Raw genomic sequence first — 21,689 nt, forward strand, 5'->3', positions numbered from 1 at the left:
TGGTCAGAAACATAGTTATGAAAGTATAAAAGTAAGGACTAAAACAGCAACCTACTAGCAGACTGCAGTAAACTGGCTTATTCACTCATAAAGGGAAACAAAAATAGAAAAATAACATGAATGCAAGCTCAACGTCAAGCTGATATTCATATTCAATGTTAAGTATTTTACTCACAGATCATGTGATTCAAAAACAGAAATGAAACAGCAGCAGTTAATTTCCATCTGAATCTGCCAGGTATGAAGAGACTGCAGCGCAAGAACTCCAGAAGACAGTTATTTTGTCTAGTACAATGCAAGACACTTCACAAATTTCATGTATTGGTAATAATGAGAGACAAGAGATCCAGGTGTGATCAGAAAAAAGTGATAACTCGTGGGACTCGTGGGAAGTAAAATTTTATTGTACTGATGCAATGTTTCCACGAATGACCACTGTTGACAAAATAAATATATGAATTGGGATTAAATGAGGAAAATTCAGTTACATTGGTTGAGAGTAAATTGAAGCTGCACTGAATGAATATTTCATATATATAGGCGTATTTTCTGTTCTTGAAAACTGTTCTTGATGTAATATAAAACCTTTTTTATACATTTTTTAAATTTCTTATTTGAGTTTTACATTTCATTTTTAATCCCAAAATGGGTCAATCTTGTATTTAATATTTAAATGTCTTTCCAGTTAATATCAGAGGTGAAATGTACATTGTTTGCTTAGGAGCTTCACTGTGGACAAGACTCTGTCCAGAATCACACCACAGTAATTCCAACTGAGGAAGGAAAACAGCCTGTAGGTGAGACTATCCATGACACTAACACCATACGACACAGTCAAACTCTGCTTTGTAGTTCTGTATAAGACTACAAATAAAGAAAGCAACTTTCAAGATCTTTTTAAGTCCAAAAATGTTTGGAAGAAATCCAACTAAGCAGAGCATCATCAGCTTGAACATTTTCTGATCTTTAATAGTGAATGAGATGAGTGGCTAATCATGGCAGAAAATACGGTGTAGGATAGAAATCTCTCTGATGAAACGCAGGAGTTCACAAACACGAATCATTCGTGATTGAGGGTAGTCAATACTCACATGGTCACAAACACATATTTGATCTTCCTTTCAATAAAGTTTCATGAGTCACGCCATGACGGTGAGTACATTCAAACTCTTGTTAGTGTTAGAGGTCGCTTTCTCCATAGAGGGCGGTGGAGAAGGCCGTGTAGTCTAGCGCCCCCGGTGGTGCTCCGAGGGTCTTGTAAGCCGGCATCCTCGTGATACAATACTCAGCCTGCTCGGGAGGAAGTTCTCTCCGCAGCTCCTCCACCAGGATGTACGGCTGTCAGGGGGGAGAAAACACTCTTCAGACATGTTCCCCCGGCAGACGAATGCTAATATGCCCTTTCCATTTTGAGGCCGCGTTACCGGTCGTAAATCAAGCCAGAATGGCAAACACTTGGAAATAATGACTGGAATAGAATAGATTAGTGTCAGCTAAGAATATCCCTCCCCACGCCACGGTGACAAACAGACCTTGTCAGCTGCCAGGATCCGGAAAGACGCCACAACCTGCTCGGCAGTGTCGGTATCTGCAGTCTCTCTGGTCATAAAGTCGATGAAAGACTGGAAGGAGACGATGCCGGTGGCGTTGGGGTCGACCAGCATCATTATTCGGGCAAATTCGACTTCTCCCTAAGCAGGAAGTGAATGGACAGGACAGGGAGAATTAGCAACCTGGGCATCAGCTTGTTGTTAAGTAGCCTTCATACCAAGTCATAGCCCATGGAGATGAGGCAGGCTCTGAAGTCATCAGTCTCCATCGCTCCATTCTTCTTCTGCAGGAAGAGAAAAAAACATTTTCAACGCAAAACTTTTCTTCATGTATTTCTTGTTCATGCTTCTGACTTATATATAAATAAGTACTATTCAACAGAGCGTTGATGGAGTTCAATAACTGAACTTCTAAACCTCCCACAAATATCTTTGCTTCTGTCGCAATACAGTATCACCAGTTTCTTTTATCAATTACCACTCAGGTTTTGAAAATATATATTTAAAATATTACATATATAAAGGTCATTTACACTGATGCAATGTACAGCATTGAACACCAGTCACTGGTGGTATCAGTGAACAGTGGACTGCTACAGCGCACACATTCAAGAATAAATCTCTGGTCTGCAAAACCCAGATATTTAAGTGCCCCTTATCCATCACTGATATGGACAGTAAGAGGCTACATACCCGGTCAAAGTGGTTGAAAGAGGATCTGAATTCATTCATCTGTTGTTGGCTGATTCCTTTGGCGTCACGGGTCAAGATCTGGGTCTCGATCTCATTGATGGTTCTGGCGATGGTTGTTAGGAGGAGCTCCCAGCCAACGCGGATGTGCTGTGAAGGGTAAGAGGGAGGTGAGTGAGACAGAAGAAACTTCAGGGAGGTCAAAGGTCGGAACTCGGGAAGACTTCTAAATGTTCTTTTTAATGTTGTTTCACAACCTCAACAAGCAGGAATTTGTTAAGAAGATGATGATGACAAGCAATGATAAATAATAAATGTGACAGGCACTAGCCATTTAAATGAAACCAGTTTTCTGATGTTGGAGGAGCCTTTCACAGCCTGGAAAATAGATGAATATAAAAGTATAGTTAATTAATCAAACCTAATAATAATAATAATAATAATGAAAATGATAATAATAAAAAATCAGAACTCTGGAAACACAAAGGAACAGAAGAACCTTCAGATTATGGTCCCACCACTGGTGGTATAAATGGAATATTTAAATGTATATATGCCTAAGTGTTCACCCTTGACGACACTGTTTACAGAGTTCTGCTGACGTCTTTGATGCCGAGGTTCGACTGAGGCAACAGACGCATCACTTGTCTCATATGTCCTGCCAACGCAGAGCGACTGATGAGGTCAGCACTGTCACATTGTCAGTGGAAAATGGCGACACTGGCGTGTGACAGATAATAACAATAGCAATTACATAAAGTAGAGGATCGCTTTAGGAGTCACTGTTTCAATGCTCCACTATTTACAGGTTGACCACTAAACTCCTCAGGGTTTACGGGATCAATATTAATGAGCAACCTTGCAGGTCCCCATGGGATCCAGGGAAGCCTAAAGGTTCCATTGCAAGGTCAAAACACAAGGGCAAACACACGATCGTCCAGGTGCAAGTCGATGACACATTGCATGTGCTGCACCTCCATGGTGTAGTTTGTGTGCTTGTTGTCGAACACCAGCGACTCCTGGATGAGCTGGTGATCTCCCTCCAGCTTGTCGATGTTGGGCTTGTAGGCGACAATGACATGTTCAAACTGCTTCAGCTGGGTCATCTGGTCCTCCAGGGTTCCTCCTATCTCTAATGAGCAACGTCCGATTTCCTGTCAGACAAAAATACATGGACGAATTAGACACATTTTTGGATGGATTTTAACAATCTCCTACCACCTGCTAATGAAAGCTACTTGTAGCTTACACATCCGTCTCCAATCGTGTCCTTACTTTACATATTTTTAATTTCAGAAAGCTATCCGCCTTTCATTGGATTAGATCTCAGATAAATGTCAATTCACTTATGAGACCTATAAGTCTAACCTCCATTCTGGTCTGGATCCAGGGTCCAATTAGATTAGCCTGCGCAGCAAACTGCCGTCTCAGCCGTTCATGGGCATGCTGCCGAGCCATCTCCTCCTGGAGGGCGCTATCCCTCTGAGGAACCAACTTCTTCACCTGAGGATTCCACACAGACGCAGACAAATTACCATTCATTACCATTCAGCACAAAGTCAAACCGAAGGGGCTAATAAAGCTACCTTGTCCCATTTGTTGAGCAGCTCCTCGATAGTGAGCGTGCTGTAAGGGTTTACGATGGTCGCCTTCAGTCCGTAGCTCTGGGATATTTTCAGGACTTCGTTGTGGATCCCCACGATGGCCTGTCTTTCCGCGTCTGCTTCAGGGAGCGTGGCTTTAAACTGCTCATGAGCTGCGATTAGACTCTGGAAGGAAATTGTCAAAAAGACATTGCATTTTTGTGGGGTAATGACTTGAGTTCCTCCGAATCAAGTGCAGTTCACAAACCTCAGTGCTTCCACAAATGCAGCCACTGGGAGGCAGTACATAGCATGTTCAACTACAAGAGGAATAGCACATAAAACCTGACTCACAGGATGGCGCACAGCAAACCTCACAAAAGGTTAACAAACTGCGCTGAAATAAAAAAGTAAAAATCCTCTGACATTTTCTAGTAAACCTGATTTCTTTTCTACATATATATTACAGTATCTTGACAAAATTAATTAATTGATAACTGGAACATGCTGAACCCGACTGTGAAGTCATTCCCAGTTAACAATTCTCAGAGTCAGAGACCCTTCCAGAGGGTCCAAATGAATCTGCAAGAATAAGGCCCATTTCTCTGTGACTCGTGTAATTAAAGTGAGGAAACAACCTCGAATAAGCTACTGAGGAAGTCAAATAACCTTGCGAAAACAGGTGGACGGTAACACCTTGGTGTGACATTTGAATGCAAAGAAATGTCTCACATATTTGCAGCACTAAAACCCCACCTGGACTTCTTCGATTGTGTGCACCATGAACATGTCCTGCAGGTCCTCCATGGCGCCTTCCATCCAGTTGTTGAAAGGAGCAGACCGCTTGGCAAACTCCAGGAACAGCTGGTCGATAGTTTCCAAAAGCTTATCTGTTCGCTGGAAATAAATAAAATGACATATGACACCTATAAATCAGCAAAACAGTCAACCAAAGGATGAATAGTTCAATGTAAGATACAACGCAGACATCTCCAGAGTTGTCACAATAGCGATGACGTGGAGTTAGACTTGCTAACCCCCGACGTTGGCTTTCCATCAAAAGTGAGGGCTCGGCCAGGGGGATCCATGGAGAGGCAGCAAACATTTGTCCCTGTCATTCAGCATTAAATCCTATGCCATCACACATTTGCGATCCTGGAATGGTGCGCATGGATCAGAGGAAGTGGTTTGTGGGCCTCCAGCCAGTCACTTCCTGGACAGGACAAATCTCATTCTATTTATTTTTATTTCCATCCACGATTCAGTCAACTGAAATGCATATATAAATAAGAATATAAATTTCACTACTGGAGTTAGACACCAGCATCATCATCATTGACCTCGTACTGAAGTGTTATATCTTGCTTGTATACAATACTGGCAACAAATGAGTTTCAATTCAGCCTCTCCTTCAATTAAGCAGATGACAGTGAGGGCTTTTTTGGCTGAGCTTCAATCGACTAATACACCACGGAATTCCTTCTACGTCATATTTATAGAACAGTCGTGTAGATTCGGACTCACCTCAAGTGCTTCCCTTCTCTTCTGAGTCAGTGTTCCCAGTCTGTCCCACAGGTCACAGATGCTCTGGCAGCGTTTGTTCACAGCAGCCACGTCGTGGTAGTCCAGCTCACTAGAGGGAGGAAAAAAAAAAAGATACCACTCCTGTCGCACACTGATTCTCGACTTCTAAACAAGAGGAAAACAAGGAGTAAAACATCCATCCATCATCTGGTCATCGAGAAAGCAAGAGGTCAATTTCTGTTTCCTTCTATAGAGAAGGATCTGCGAAGGAATCTAAATAGAACCCGTGATGCTGAATATAAATGAGTTAGGTAGAAACAGCATCTTTAAATCTTTTGTCACTTAAAATTCCACCCATTTAAACCAACCCCAAAAGCGTCTTGTGTTTAAGCATTGATTTTCTTGCAGTAGTTATTTGCTGAGGTTCCATTAAGGAGTACCTAAGTACAAGAGAGCGGACGTGAGAAATCGAGACAAACTGAAGAAAGGTTTTTATGACAGAAAGTCGGCTGTGAGCTGGAGGATTTGTTGTTTGCCGCTTCACTGTCCTAATCCTTTCATGCAAAGTGGCCACTCCAGCAGACAGCTATCCAGCCATTGTCCTCAGAATGTAGTGCTGGCTGAACTGCATATAAGAGGTGCAACTGCATATAAGCTTAAGAGAAAGCACTGGCCCCAGTTCATGATTGGGTTATCTAGGGAAGCAAATCTGCCTCTCCAGACTGACTGTTTCATAATTTTGGAATAAATTCACACATTATCCCTTAGGGTTCTGAGCAATAAATGGAAATGGCAAAATGTCAAGCCAGTGTCATACAATTTTGCGTAAGAAATTAAATACAATTAAACCATTTGGAATTTGAGTTTCTGACATACATAACATACAAAACTCCAAATTTAAAAACCTAATGTCAGCCAGTAAATGATTCATGAAACACTTTTTCCAGTTCCTGACAGAATGAAACAGAATTTTATCATAATTTGTTTTGACTTTTAAGTTTATATAGCAGCTCAATGGAATGTAACAATGTGACGAAAAAAAAAAAAATTAAAAAATCAAGTACTAAAAAACAGGCAAATTGTTGCAAAAAACATCAACTTAAGTTGAACTAATAATTGCTGACAGAATTTTTGAACATATGATTTCCTTAATGGTATGAGCAATGTTTAAATAACTCACATTTTTTTCAGGATTTTTTTCAAAACAATTGACTAGTTTCCTTGAATACGCCAAGAAGCACAGATTCTCTAACAGGCAAGTTGCCATGGCCACAACAGAGCATGCAGGCTCGCCTGGTTGTGCTTGCCTGGTTATGCAGAGCTATATCCAACACACATTATTAAAGCTTAAACTACAGCAGATGGGCACGTCTCTAATCTTTGCTCATTACCCTGGCCACCAGGGTCTGTTTATCACAATAATTAATCCGACTTTTAAATAAATCTTGAGGTGTTAGCAATTCTAGAAAAAAAACCCCATCAAATCTCAAAAACAAATTGCTTTGCTCCACCCTCTGGATTGGCGTCTCAGACAGGATGATATTCTGCAGCCTGCTAGTTCGAGTCGAAATTTATTTTAAAGGTTTCCTCATTTAAGAAAAAAAAACAAAACGTGAAGCAGTTTTGTTGCCAAACATTTTATTGACAATTTCTGAAGAAAAAATCGACAAACCCCATCACCGCCAGAGCCAATTGAAGTACTTCTGAGGATCGTATGGAGAGCTGGGTCTTTCATAATGAACTTCATCCCAGTCATCTCCACCGGTCTCATACATAGAGTGAAACTTGGACAATATTCCAGGAGGAACCTGGCCTGTCCGATAAAAGGAGTAGGCATCCAGCACTGGGGAGTCCAGGTTCTCATTCCGGAGGCTATTATGTGATGCCCTAACTGGCTGAAGCAGTGCGTAAGGAAGACGTGGGACATCTTCAGTTTCCATCTCATGGCTTCCATCTTCACTGATGGACAGATAATGGATCAAATCACCAGCCTGATATCGCTGCTGTTCATAGGGAGGTGGCACCGTGATGTGCTCCTCCGTTTCTCTGTCTGCATTACCGTGATCAGACACCTCTTTGTAGTGTAGGATCTCCCCTGGCAGGTAGACTGGAGGCAGAATTCCAGCATCATATTTGGGAGGTGAGCTCAATGTAGAGGTGGAGTCATCAGGAGAAAACCAAGCACCTCCAGTGGAGGACATTTGAGTTGGACTGTAGTGGGCTTCAGAGCTCAAGTACTGCTCTGTCTCCTTGATCGGAACACTTGAGTATTGAAAGGGGCCAGTATGAGAGCTACCGTAGTGAAGTTGCTGATGAGATTTGCCGTTGGACACGCCGTTCCCATGAGAGCTTTCTAGAAGCAAAAAAAAAAAAACATCTTTCACATTAAACCATTGATGCATTAATCACCAAGGAGATGTTAGTTTTACCTTGAAGAGGAAAACATTGGGCGTTCCAGCTTAACAAAGACACCAGCAGCACAGCACTAAAAGCAAGAGCACTGGATTTAAAACATTAATAGATCCAGCTCCTGAGCCTTCATTAGGGTCTCGACAGTACGACAATACTCAAAAGTTATTTGTTTACAGCTCGTCTCAACTATTACAGACTTCATTGTAAGAAAGACCTCTGAAGATATTTAGAAGCAGCTATCTGTGGAAACCAGGTGCAAGAATAATCTTTATCACAGAGATAACTGCCTCAGTTGGACCATTTTGAAGGTCATTTGCAGATAAAAACACAATAGAAATCTGGACTGGGAGGAGGGAGTATATATATATATCTTTACTACTATTGTTTGCTTGTGCTTTCCTCCTTTAACTTTAACACATCAGAGACTAATAAAAAGCAGTGCAAGGAGAAGAATGAATAACCTACCTTAAGAAGCCCATTTTAGAATTGTTGGTGGAAAAAAATCCTCCAAGAGACGCAGACTCGAATATGACAGAAGGTCTTGTGATCAAGCCCACAACCATGCCAGAACATTGGACAGGTGTTGGGCATTAGTTGATGATTGGCAGTGTCACAACGGCGTGATCAACAGTCTCCACCCCTGTGTTTGAATATACATTTCTCGTTGCTGTTTCTCTTCATAAATGTTATTGTTTGCTTCTCTATCTGTTTCATACATCTCTTGTGCTGGATTTCTTGACTGTGCAATACAAGTGACACATCAGTGAGTTCTCTCAGAGGAGTGGTGGGGACTGTTTGGGCGGGAGGACACATCAGTTACAGCCAATATTATGGCTGACGAAATAATCATAATGAATCATGAGAAGAACAGATTAATCACAGGACCGGAGCAAAACAAGGGCTTTCCGTGCCAGAGGGCGCAATAAAAAAATTCCTGTGTCTGTTACAGTAGATACACACTTACTTGAGTTCCTGTGCGATGGCTGCAATCTGCTCCACTCTGTCCTGGTGGGCAGCTAAGTCACTCTCAAAGGCCTCGTGTTTCCGAAGCAACGCTCTTATTTCTGTCAGGGTGGCTGATTCGTAGTCCCTCTGGGTGAGCAGGAACTCCTTACCTGTCGTGAAGGAAAACAAGACCCTGTTTATGACTCATGCCTGAAATTACTTTTTGTTCTTAACTGCAGTTGCGTCACTCAAAAGATGTTGCATCAATTTATAATTAATAGACCCAAAAATTGTTGTTTCATGTGGTATCAAGAGATTATTTCGTGACAAGAATAAAACAGTGGTTGTCCAGCATGAACAGGAAACTTATTGAAACCACGAAGAAAGGAAGCTTCTAGACAAGAGATTGAAATAACTTCAGCTCCGTTCAATACAGAAGTCTACATCTGGAATACTATCAAAACACCAGGCGCATCTTTCTATATATGCAATGGAGATGCCAGACAGGCTGCAGTGAACGAACCGCTCTACAGATTAAACCAAAGTGAAAAGAAAAACGGACCGCTCGCCCAGTTTTCATGATTCGTTGCTTTTTGGCGGAACTTCTCAGCCAAGTGATCCAGCCTCTCCAGCCTGCGAATCTCTGTAAGAAGCCACTCCTCGTATCCCTTCTCTGCCTGCTCCAGGCCCTGCCACGCACTCGCAATGTCCTGTACACAATAGAAAAAGAAGTAACTTGCTATTCAGGTGGCAACCGAAAACCCCGGCTACACAACTTACAGACACCATCTTCCCCTCAGAGGGCATGAAAGCAGGACGATTGCTGATCCTCAACTTGGTCTGCAGGGTGTTGAAGTTAATTTCTAGCTGGCACTTTTCTTGCACCTTCGGGGGCTTGTGCTGGCGCCTGTAGTCCCGGAAGTCCTCCAGCTTCCTCTGCATCTCTGCCATTGTCTTCTCTGGGGTTCTGTTTTCCAGCCAGGGTGTTGTGCGGCGGATCCACTCCAACAACTGGGGGCCGCGAAGGAGAAATGGTAATTTTCCGAAAGACACCTGTGAGCTACTTGATAACTCAGAAAAGCCTGGAGGAAAGTATGTTTTCCATCCTCCAGGTTGTTGATAATCGAAGCAATAACACGACAAATCTTTTAATGTATCTGCTTTACCTCACTTGCCAGTCGCTCGTACTCCTCCATCAGTTTCTCATTTTCTTGGTTCACACCCAGCACTTTACAGATTCTGTTGGCAGCCGTCTCTGCCTGAAGGTAGGAATGAATATTCAGAGAAAATACAAACATATTAAATGTCATTCTTTTGTTTGTTTAGATTGTTGACAAATGTATTTTTTTTCATGTTGACATTTCGATGAGAAACAAAATGGCAACTTTGGTATATCTGTAGATGCAAGTCGTCCATTTAGTGAGGAATATACATTTAAAATTGAATTTCAACAACGCACCCTACAATGGATTAATCTGAATAGTTCGATATTGCCAATGTAATTTAAAGCCAAAGACAAAATGCAATTATTAAATGACTTTCTAAGTCAAATGTTCACTTACTTTTGAATGAAATTTCATAGAAACGATGGTCTTCTCTACTGGGCGATTAAACAAAATGAAAAGTGGACTGCGTTAATAAACTATGGCAATGAGCCGTCTGTGAAAAGTATGTAACGGGTATCAAAGCGTCTTTCAAAGGTTGCCATAAATCAAACAAAAAAAGATGAGGCTAATTATTACTAGAATAACTACAACATAAATGCTAGCTAAAGTAAAGGGTCAAGGTAAAGGGACTCTTCTTTATATTGTAAAAATGTTGAGGTATTGTATGAAAAATACATTTAAATTTTGCATCTCATAATAAATAAATTGAAAAAAAAATCATGGAGAAAATATGACCGTTTGTCTAAAACATAGTTGCCTTTTCTCTATTACTCTACTTATTTCATTTTCTCCTCAACATTTCTATAACAAATATTAAACTTAAAATTGCAAACATTGGAGCGTCTGATTTCTTTTTAAAAATGAGTGTGATCCCCAGATTTTTGATTCACTTTAAACTTATATCTGTAAAAAAAAATCCCATTAAACTTCCCATGGTCATGAACTCTGGGTCATGACTGAAAGAACAAGGTCCCGGATACAAGCGTTTGAAATGAGTTTCCTCCGCATGGTGGCAGGATGCTCCCTCAGAGATAGGATGAGGAGCTCAGATAAGAGGCGCTGCTGCTCCACATCGAGAGGAGTAAGCTGAGGTGGCTCAGTCATCTGTTTCAGATACTTCCCGGTTGCCTCCCTAGAGAGGTGGCAAGAGAGGCATGCCCCACCAGGAAGACCCAGGACAGTTGGAGGGACTATGTCTGTCGGGAACACCTCAGGGTTCCCCCTAGAAAAGCTGGAGGAAATCTGTGGTGACAGAGAAGTCTGGGCATCCCTGCTCAGAGTTCTGCCTCCGTGACCCGGACCCGGATAAGTGAGAGAAGAAGAAGAAGACGTTCAACTTCTTTTCAGAAAAACGTCCAAAATATATCTCATGAGAAATGCTGTTACTATGATTTTGGTTGAACAGTGACGGATATTAGAAGCAAAGGTGATTTACAGTGACTGTTATTCAAAACTGATGTAAATTTAGCTTCTACAGTCAAAACATTTTTGAGAGCTAATATTGTAGAACATAACGTTCAAGCCTTCATTAACAGTGATTTCCAAGGAGCTACAGATGCATGATACAGCAAAATAAAGTGGCTCCCAAACACGTAGCACTTTGTTTGCAGTTTGACAGTAATACATGTTAATAAATTGAAAATCAAACATCAGACCGCTGTACCTGCTCTGCTCCGGCAAACGCGTGGTAAAAGCAGGACACGTAGGTCATAATCGCCCTCTCATCTGGTTTGGGGGTGTTAATGATATCTGGCACCGAAGACAGAGAATCAGAACGTTTCAATTTAATTTAATTAACTCAGGATTTGGTATTAGTAACACGCTATCAAGGGACTTTCAGGTTTGTATGCATCTATACACACAACAGACAAAAGAAGTAAACATTACCTTCTGCGTCCAGCATTTTGGGAATGTCCAGGTGTTTCTCTGCGATGTCAAAAGCCAGGTTCAGGTTCCCCAGAGGATCATCCTAAATAAAGAAATAACAAGTCTACCTCACTAGACAGCAATGTGAGTCTTAAAATGCCACCACCCTGACCTTGGTCCCACGTTGGACACATTATAGCCCCAGATCATCCTGCTTATTAAATCCATGAGAATAATTCAGACATTTAATTTAACGGAAAACGGACAATGCGAGTGTTTCTACAGATATAACTTTTTTCATTTCTCCTCACATAGTAAAAAATGTAAGCTTAAAATTCTTTACAGTGGAGCCTCTTATTTCTTCATAAGAAGTGAATATTACCCAAATTCACTTTCAAATTGTTGTCATATGAGAGTACAGAGTTCATCTTTAAAATACTTCTATCTTTGAAATGCTGCTAAATTTTAAATGCATGTTAACTAACTAATAAACAGCTAGCCCAAATATCTGAGAGGAGAATGAAAGTCCTATGATGGACTGGTAACAGCTGGGAGTGACTGCTAATGGAGCCGTGAGTGAGAGTGCACCGGGGTAACTGGGATCATGCTGCAGTTCTCCTCCCATTGTCTGCTGCTTTGCATCACCCTTCCAAAAACGTATTGGGCAGAGCCAGCTGCTCAAAGACTTCACAGCAGGATACACAGACAGATGGATGAAGTGGTAGAACGATGACGGAATGGTGGGTTAGGTAGAAAGAAGGATGCCACGGAGCATAGTGGTGCGAGCGTGTGCCGTCGTCCCTCCCTCCCTGACCAGGGTCGGCTTAGCAAACACGCTCACCTGGAGCCGCTCTCAACAGCTGCCTGGCACATTAAGCCAATCTGAAAATGTTGAGTGTGTGATCGGAGGTGTGAATGCTTATGTCACGGACAATATAAAACAAAGTGGTGCGGGAATATTTGATAGTTGGGACTTGCTTATTAAGTGTTATCAACGGAATCATTCTCTTGCTTCTGCGTCATTTTTTATCAGAAAATCTCTCTACAACGCTTCTTTTGTTTCATGGTTTTGTGTTGATTAACAAAAATATGATCAATAAAGATGCTACCTATGCCATCATATTCGTATTTTTTTTAACCACAGAATGTAAAAGGCATTAACAGCATATAATATTCAACTTATTCGCCACATAGTACACATGATGGGATTTACTGACTTGTCTATGCAATTAAGACCATAGACTTTACCAAACACCAGAAGTGAGTGGTTCAACACTTGTTTTAAGGAAAGGTAAATAAAACTGGAACGTTTCTTTGTGCCTGTCTGAAAGTGTCAGCTGTACATTCCTGCTGGGGTCTGAGCTGCACGGCTCACTGAGGCCCCCACCTGTCCAAACATGTTTTGTCCTCTACAGTCAACAGATCATAAATTATGGATTTGTTTGGCAACAGATTCCACAACGTCTGTGGAGACAAACAACATACGTTTGAATAAATCACAATATATGGATGTCATCCATTTTGCAGTTTTGCACCCGATATCATCGCTAAAGAATCTCATCATGCAGATGAATTATGACCAATATTTTACTTAAGGATCAGATAATAATTTGAGGCGACCCAGAGTTTCCAAACAGCCGGAAAAATAAGAAACGGTGTGACTGTTTCAAGCGCCTTTTCGTCAGTCCACAGGTAAGATATGTGACAGTCAGTCTGTTAGTGATTTGGGGCTGACACACAGCATCCTGGTTACAAGTGAAGTCACACAACACCTTGTTGAGCTTAGAGTAGTCGAGCAGGTCGGGTCTGTGTCTATGAATCAGGGCGCAGAAGGCCAGGCCGTCCTTCCAGCTTCACCGACAGGGAGAACCAACATGTCAGTTCAGGGGCGAACCAGATATAGGAAAGTGAAACAATAATACAGCCGATCTCATCACTAGGCACCCAATTAATTTGACTCTATTGGGTCTTAAAAATGCTTTTGGGTCTTTATGCACAGTACTGAGCGATGAAATATCGCAGTCAATCTGCTAGTTGTAACATTTGCTTTGAAGAAACTAGAAAATAAGACACCACAAGAGGCAAACACATACCTGACATGGAAGTTCTGCACGTTGACGTTTCTATAGGGGGCGGTCTTTCTCTGACACCATAAGAGGAGACCTTCTTTGGCAGACGTTTCTAAATTTCCAAAAAGTATTTGTCAACGTCACTTGTGAAGTTCAATCTGTAAGTGAATCTCAGACTATATTTTGTAGTTTTATATAGTAAAGTTAAAAGAGTTTTGAAAAAAGTACTGAAATTGAATGCACATATCTTTATTTTGTTAAGTCAGGTATGATCACAAGTACTGTACTTTAGAGATTAAGAAAATAGCCCTCTGTTCAAATACCACACTGACAAAATATTCAGTCATCTCAAACATTCAGTTTTAGAATTAACTAAAAATAATACCAACATACGAAAAAAAATGATTTGAAGTGATCAACTTGCTGACCTTCAACAGAAATGTCCTGAATGGCAAAACGGAGGATGATGGTCCAGATCATTCCCAGTGTCATCTTAACGTTCCCGTCTACGATCTCTGAATATATGAGACTCTATTTCAGTCAGGCCTGCGACTTAAGCACATACGGACATGTACGTATGGTGACGTCCAGCTACCTTCAGCACCAATGGAGACCAGTTTCACTCCTTTGCTGGTGATGAAGTCCAACGCTTTGTTGACATTTGCGATCTTGTGAAACCGCATCTTCCCTCTGTCAGGCTTCGGTAACCTCTCACCTGTTGCGCAAACATTTCAAATGTCATGAAGTCTTGTAAAATGTATTCATGCGCTCTTCAGACCTGAGATGACCTCCAGAAGCAACATCAGCTTCAGGCCGTTCCTGAAGTCCTCCTCGATGTTCTCTATTTGGGTACCGGCTTTCCTGAGGTGGGAGTTGCACCAGGCTGTGAAGGTCTAACAAGAAGGGAACAATCAGACGATATAGACTAAAACCTTGAAAAGAAGGCGAGACAAATTAAAATCAACCTTTGAATGAGATGAAATAATGTCCATGGTTGAGGAGGGACAAAACACAATTGCTATGCAGAGGGAGGCCTCCTCATTCACCATTGTCTCAAAATATAATTCATTATTACCACTTCCAAGGATGTTACAAGGTCATCAGCATTTATCTGTTAACTGCATGATAATTTTCAAGTGATTCATTTACCATCTTCTGAGACTTTTGCTGATCAAGAGCTGCAGCACAAGCTCAACTTATTTTTTTCCTTCCAGGACATTACTGCCATCTACTGTGCATATCAGTGCGGGCGACTTATGATCAGATTGATATTTCAAATGCTAAACCAGACATCTACTCATTTAGATAAAACTAAGTTAACTAAGTTGTTACGTGAATAATGCCATCTAATTCCTTTTAGCAGAGACAATGTCATGGTTTTGTGCACTCAATATTCATGCTCTGTCCTGCTTGCCACTGAAAACACTTTCTGTAGGAATGCAAGGCCCCAAAAAAGATGACAAAAGTACAATGTCGATTTGGGGATAAACTTAGCATTTTATTTGGAGTTGGTCAAGGAAATCTTGGTGAAATCAGAGTTAAAAGAAGACGTCTGACACTGCATGTGTATCATCAATATAATTCAGTGTGAGTATGGTTTTCTATCACAGTGTGAGTTCCGGAGTCCAGAATGTCCTTCACCTCTCGGTCTATTGAGTTTTGGCACCACTGCCGTACACACAGGCGCCAATGAATGCTCTGGGGATCGCTTTAGCTCAGAGGGTTTTGAGGTGTATTTTCACGATGGGGGAAACTGTTTCAGAGAACTTGGATTAAAAAAAAAGTAACATCACATATGTTGCACTCCGTGAATGGACTTGTTCATTGTTATATTTGGGCTAAAATACAAAATGGGAACTTGAAAGTGAATGCACCGTTTTACTCTTTTATTAGTCACATAGCAACAGAGCAAATATGTTCCATGTCCTCCTTATGATGCACTGAAATACAATAAATCAAGTTAAGACAGGGTCATTGTCTTTCTCCTCCTATTTTTATACAGTCACTTCATTAGCCAGGACCAGAGTTCACAGGGGCTCACCGTACCGCCGAAAGCCCAACGCTGACCGCAGAGCGCATTCCGACTGATATAAGGTGTTAAATTTAGATCGCTCTGTTCTGTTTCATGATAAGAGAGCTGGAGGGGGGGAAGAGAAAACGTCCCACCATGTCAACTTGGGTGAAAATGTCATCCGGATCCAGAGCGACTGTTTCCCTTCACGTCATTTTCTGTCACTTAATATGAGATTGGGTGCCGCTGCAGAGAGATAGCTTTATCTCCAGAGGTGCCGGCTGTTCTCACAGGTCACATTCATCACTGTGCTTAGGTGTGGAGACAGACAGGCATGTCTGCAGAAGCATTTATGATGCTTCAGGGATATTCTAGAACGCCGGCCATTGATTCCATGAAGTAGCTTTTCTTCCAGAAATACTTCCTACATTTTACTTTTAGAAACATGAAAAGCTGCTCGAGCATCTTGTATATCAGAAACTCATTCTTGTCACTTATTATTATTCCAAGTTATTAAACACCTTCATTCATAATTACCTTATAATACGGTAATAAGTCCAACTGTAGCGCTAAACAAAAACACGTCAACTTTTCTTAAATTTATTCCACTTGTGTTGCTGATACAACTAGATTAACAGACATCAGATCACTAGGATATTACTAGAACTCTAAAGTATCATCCTGGATTAAATAGAGTTATGCTGAGTTAGATGCCAATAATTACTTTAGAATGATAAATAACTGCCAGATATGCAGCTAATAACAGCAAATATGTACCCCTGTCCAAAGAGTCAGGAAACTAGAAAAGCAGAGTCATCAACCGCTCACCTCAATAACCCGTACCTAACCTCATAAACCTTTCAGGAAGAGTCAGAGCAAAACATCCAGAGGGGTGGAATTGTTCAAGTGTGACCAGGGTCGGTATTCCAAGGTGAGAAGAGCAATGAGTATATAGGAGTATAAACATTTTATGAAGAGGGTTTTACACTTTGATGAGATATTTCAATGTGAAAAAAATAAAGTTTTAAAATAGGAAGCTAAAACTGTGCAAGAAATAGATACAAGTACATGTAATGATCTGAATAAAATAATAATAATAATAAGATAATTGGAAAAAAAATAATGCATAAATCTAGAATATACACCGTGAAACTATAAGAAAATCATTTGAATGTTTTATGACAAACAAAAAGAGCAAATATCAGAGGTAACAGTGGAAATCTTTCATCAATTAAACTCAGTAAACCCACACTAACCAGGAGTTGCTGCTGCACTCATACTGGAATTCATTAGGCAAGACACTCCAGCAAGTTGGAAACCTACACTCAGACATTTTCAGTTTTTTTTTTGCTTGTCTTTGAGCTTTTCAGAAAACAAGTGACTCATCTGGCTGATAAAATGGTAAATTTCATTCCATGCACTGTCGATGGCCATAGGACAGAAATTTGTGACAGAAAAGTGATTTATTATACAGCTGAGAACCATGGCCTTTGACAAAAGGATCCCACTTTGGCTACTGCGTTCACATATGAATAGCAGTTTCAGCTACTTCACCAAGTGCAAAACCCTATAAACCCTAACCCTTTAGCAACAATAAAAGCTCTAAAATGCAGTTTTGCTTTGTGCGAGTGTCACATTACTTGACTTTGATGCGTTCTATATGGGTCTTAGCATCAGAGCCACCACAATCTACTCTGAGAGGGTCCCTGGGGTGGGTCTGACTTTCAACTGCTGTCCTCCTTATTATAAAAACATGGCCTGCTGGCCCTCCAAATTTGACTCACAGCAGTCGCGGAAGCCCACTGCCCACTTTCCAGGCCCCCCGCCCTCCCGCAGCAGCGACACTGACCAGTGACGATCACCGCTAAAAATATTTATGAATCACATCAGCTTGGACAAAACCCGAAAGTTAACTGGCTGGTGCCATCCAGGCCTGTCTTGGTCCAAAGGAAAAATGGATATGTAAAACAAAACAAGAATCTATATTCAGTTGCAATTTAGCTTAAATAACTACAATACTTTCAGGAGATCTATTTCATTTGCCATTTGCATGAATAAAAAAAGACAGTCATCAGGCTTACATGCTAAACCTTTCTAAGCCGGACACTTGATATAAAAAAAATGCACAATGACATTTATAACCAGTGAACAACAGCAGCACAGCAGCTGCTGTTTAGATTTGGAATTCACATTGACTTCTGCAAATGAATCAAATTCAAGATGGGAATTCAACATTTCAGTTCACTGAACATGATAGAGGGACTGCAGGCAAAAGGCAATGTCAGCAGAGTCGGTGAGGTTAAATGTAAATATGCAATGCAAACCTGTCAGATCTATCAGATATTTGAGAGGTGAAAAGCCAAAATGTATCAGCGTTTGCCTAGCGTGCTGTTAGTCGCACCACACACACAATCCCAGCAGCCTTCTTCATTCTCCAGCCATAAAATCTCTCCTCCAGGACTCTTACCAACAAGATTAGATTAAATATTTAACCCATGCATTCCAAAGTTTTACTGCATTTGAAACTCCTGAAGTCTTTCCAATACAAGTTTTCATTAAAGTGGCCTGCGCTTCTCTTGAGCGAGCAACCATTCGGTCCCTTCCTGAGATCACACCGAGTCACCGCTGGACGACACAGCTACCCACTTGCTCTGAACATTAAATGAAAAAACAGCAACAGATCATCATCAAAACTAAGAACTGTCATTATCATTATTGTGAATGTTACATTGATTTCTTTGCCCAACAGTTGCATATACCAAATTGGGCTGCAACGACGGATCAACATAGTCGACTCTGACTGACATATAAATTAGTGGCCGACAGGTTTGTCATTTGAATAGCCGTGATGTCATCGCTTTCTTTTCCATATGAGCAGTCAGCATGATAAGCAGTAAGAGGAGAAATGGCTGAGGCTCCAGGGCGATCGCGACCTCAAAGGTCAAAAGCATAGACAGACACTTTGAAGATTAAAATGAGCAACATTTGAAAAACATACCTTTTCACATTTAATTCAACACTATTCAAGTGTTCACAGCAATTTTTTTTTTTTTTCTAAATTTACTATTCAACACTACAGTCAGACATGTATGCATGGTGTCATATACAAAGTTAAAGCCGTTGCAGGCCTATTATCAATCACAAAAAAGGTGTCTACTTACAGCAACTGCTAGGCAACAGTCATGACAAGTTCAAAGATTGTACTAAGCAAGCAGTCAGTGTGTTGTTTACGCAACAAATAGACTAGGACAGAATTAATAAAAATGAATATATACTAGATTTATGTGAACACAGTGGCCTGCACTCAGGAAACACACAAAAGAGAACAGTGAAAATCTAGTGATGTGTACTTGGACTAGCATGCTGCAAAAATGTGCCTGTTAATAGTTATTTATGATGTTGGGAATACACTGTTCCCAGTTGACTTGGGTTTAATCTCGCTGACTAAAATCAATATTTTTTTTCAATACAATTGTTCAGTAGGCCAAAGGTGATATGAGGATTTCATTAATTGATTCGAGTCTTTCGTTGCAGACAGTTAAAAAAATTAAATTCAAGTTTCCACCTCTCTCGCTTACAGACTTTAGTCTTTACTGGCCAGAGCATCCATATATTTTCCTCCTCCTACTCTGTTCCAGCACATGCAGACGGTGACAACATGGCCACCACCAATATGAGTGACAAATTTGTTCAGAAGGAAGAAATTGTTCGGAACTGATTTTGGGATGCAGTGACAAAATAAAAGAAACAATAACAATCAGAAAAAATTGCTAGTAAAATATTTTATGGAGAAAAAAATCACGCGATTTCACCCAGCGCTTTCATTCAGCGCAGCAGATTTCTTTTTAAATAAGTACATATTTTATTATCGCTGATGCAAAGGTTATGATGAATGACCCGAATTGTTATAGTTGCTAACTTATGTGCTCAAAATATCCAGTTTTGTCATCCCTGAGGGGACCACTGGAGGTTATAGGTCTGGAACTGACGGCCTCCAGTTGTGCAAAGGCCTAGAGTTTAAAGCCTTAAAATCAACTGACAGAGTGGGACGCCGAGGCTATTTTAAGGCGACCGTTGTTGGTACAATATTTCTGCATGGTTTCTATAAACAAAAGAATTCCGCACCAAGGACAGTGGATTAACCCTACTATAATGCCTTTTGGTCCACAGGTTTAAAATTAGATGGAGCGTTCATTCTAATCCCAAGAGTGTCATCATGTGTTAGAAGCATCTGTTGACAGGGAGCATTCCAGGCGTATCAGTGGAGAGGCAGCGGTCTGAGGGGCCGGGCTATTGTTAGCTGGGATATGGAGGGCCAAGAGTCACAGATATTTCAGCCTATCAAAGATATCTGGATTTTGGAACAATTCAGGACAAAAAAAAAACATTAGACCAGGGTCAAACAAAGGTCAATCAATCATTCTTTGGCCATTCATCTTATTAAAACATAAGAAACTTCCACAAAGAGGAGGAGCATTCAATTCACTGATTTACAATGTACTTTATTTTAAATAGAGTTGTTGCTTAAATAACTTTCCTCTGGCACCAGTAACAAGATGCTTTTCTAATATGTTATCTAGAAAATATCAAACATTATGAATATATTCTAGCTAAGACATTTTTTAGATTCGTTTGCGGTTTGTGATTCTCGATAGTAATTGTTTACAAAATCAAGTCAAAGAACGAAAATGTTAGCATTGGCCTTATTTGTGACTTTGTTAACCGGAAGTTAGCGTAGTCACCGATTTCAGTTTATTAAACAAGCCCATTTTTAATCTAGAAACGTCATTATTATTACTATTGCAGCTTATATTATTATAATATGGTAGCTAATAAATGTTTATGATACAGAGGAAGTATGAACTTGGTCTCATCTTCTCATCATCTTCGCTCGAGTTGAGGTCAGCTAGCAAACGGACTCAGATGTTTGCTTCACCTCCACCGTTGGAGACACACTCTTGACTCACTTTCCTCTGCTGTTGCTCCCAGGCAGGGTCCAGCAGCATGTCCCGGTCCCATTCATCCTCCTGCAACATGTACTCGTCCTCATAGCCGTTATCGTAGCGGACCGTGGTCTCCATCTGGCTCATGATCATCGTCGTGGTCATCTTGGTGCCGTTAACGTTCAAACCTTGCCGCGAAACCGGACCACTAGTTGTCCCTCAAGTGAGTTATAGAAACTTCCCTGACCGCTGCCTTTGAGCCGCTGCCTGTGTATTCACTCGCACCCACGTCCTCCCGACCGGACAACAGACGTCCAGCACCGGGGACCCTGTCATTAGTACCGGTCAGTCACATGACGCAAACATCTCCCACCCACCAAATCTACTCTTCAACCCTTACAGTCATTTATCTTTTAAGTACATCATTTTATTTAGTTTTATCTATTACAGATTGTTATTCATACATTTTGATTTATGTACTTTATGATGAAGACATTTAAATGTCCCTTATTAGATTACATTTTCTTTATTTTGTTGATGAAACTTAACTTTGAGAAACCAATATGTTTTCACTTTTTCTGACATATTTTTTTCATTTTAACCACTGCTTGTACTTGTACTTATTAGGCAATCTATTTTTAAGTTATAAAAGTAATAATGATTTAAATAATAATAATTATAACTATTAAGTAATTCTGTCTTTTCGTCACTGTGGACAATCTGTCTATTCTAAAATTGTAGGTTTTACTTTCACTACTTTTAACTGTTCACTTCTTCCGATTGTCATAACTGTCAGTGCTAAAGTCTTATCTCGCTTCAGTGACGTTGCTATGCTACAGTGGCCACCTCATGTTGACAGGTACAAAGACAAATGATTTTATTCAGTCATTCCGGTGAAACGATATCACACTACGTGATAGCAGATCAATA

General features: G+C 40.7%; 2 protein-coding genes across 3 annotated transcripts; both read right to left on the bottom strand.

Annotated features, from left to right (window-relative positions):
- Window positions 1–371: 371 nt before the first annotated feature.
- Window positions 372–21,066, bottom strand: actn2b (actinin, alpha 2b). 2 transcript variants are annotated; one of them, XM_053875636.1, is made up of 21 exons: window positions 20,784–21,066; window positions 14,584–14,698; window positions 14,401–14,520; window positions 14,234–14,320; window positions 13,830–13,917; window positions 13,509–13,587; window positions 11,758–11,839; window positions 11,534–11,619; window positions 9,871–9,963; window positions 9,485–9,715; window positions 9,267–9,414; window positions 8,724–8,874; window positions 5,348–5,456; window positions 4,580–4,720; window positions 3,827–4,009; window positions 3,609–3,743; window positions 3,215–3,394; window positions 2,244–2,390; window positions 1,769–1,834; window positions 1,533–1,691; window positions 372–1,338 (listed from the first exon to the last, which is right to left on the bottom strand). In XM_053875636.1, exons 1-21 carry the CDS (start codon window positions 20,922–20,924, stop codon window positions 1,180–1,182), a joined length of 2,700 nt encoding a protein of 899 aa, XP_053731611.1. In that variant the 5' UTR covers window positions 20,925–21,066; the 3' UTR covers window positions 372–1,179. The 2 variants fall into 2 exon arrangements, with proteins under 2 accessions (XP_053731611.1, XP_053731612.1); XM_053875637.1 differs by lacking the exons at window positions 13,509–13,587; window positions 14,234–14,320; window positions 14,401–14,520; window positions 14,584–14,698; window positions 20,784–21,066 and having other exon boundaries at window positions 13,830–13,911.
- LOC128765161 (uncharacterized) lies at window positions 6,958–8,712 on the bottom strand. The gene is made up of 3 exons (XM_053875638.1): window positions 8,225–8,712; window positions 7,777–7,832; window positions 6,958–7,700 (listed from the first exon to the last, which is right to left on the bottom strand). The coding sequence occupies exons 1-3, from the start codon at window positions 8,320–8,322 to the stop codon at window positions 7,024–7,026; spliced, it is 831 nt and encodes a 276-aa protein (XP_053731613.1). The 5' UTR covers window positions 8,323–8,712; the 3' UTR covers window positions 6,958–7,023.
- Window positions 21,067–21,689: the final 623 nt, after the last annotated feature.

The sequence above is a fragment of the Synchiropus splendidus genome, chromosome 9 (genome assembly GCF_027744825.2).
Source record: "Synchiropus splendidus isolate RoL2022-P1 chromosome 9, RoL_Sspl_1.0, whole genome shotgun sequence".
NCBI classification, from domain to species: Eukaryota; Metazoa; Chordata; class Actinopteri; order Syngnathiformes; family Callionymidae; genus Synchiropus; species Synchiropus splendidus.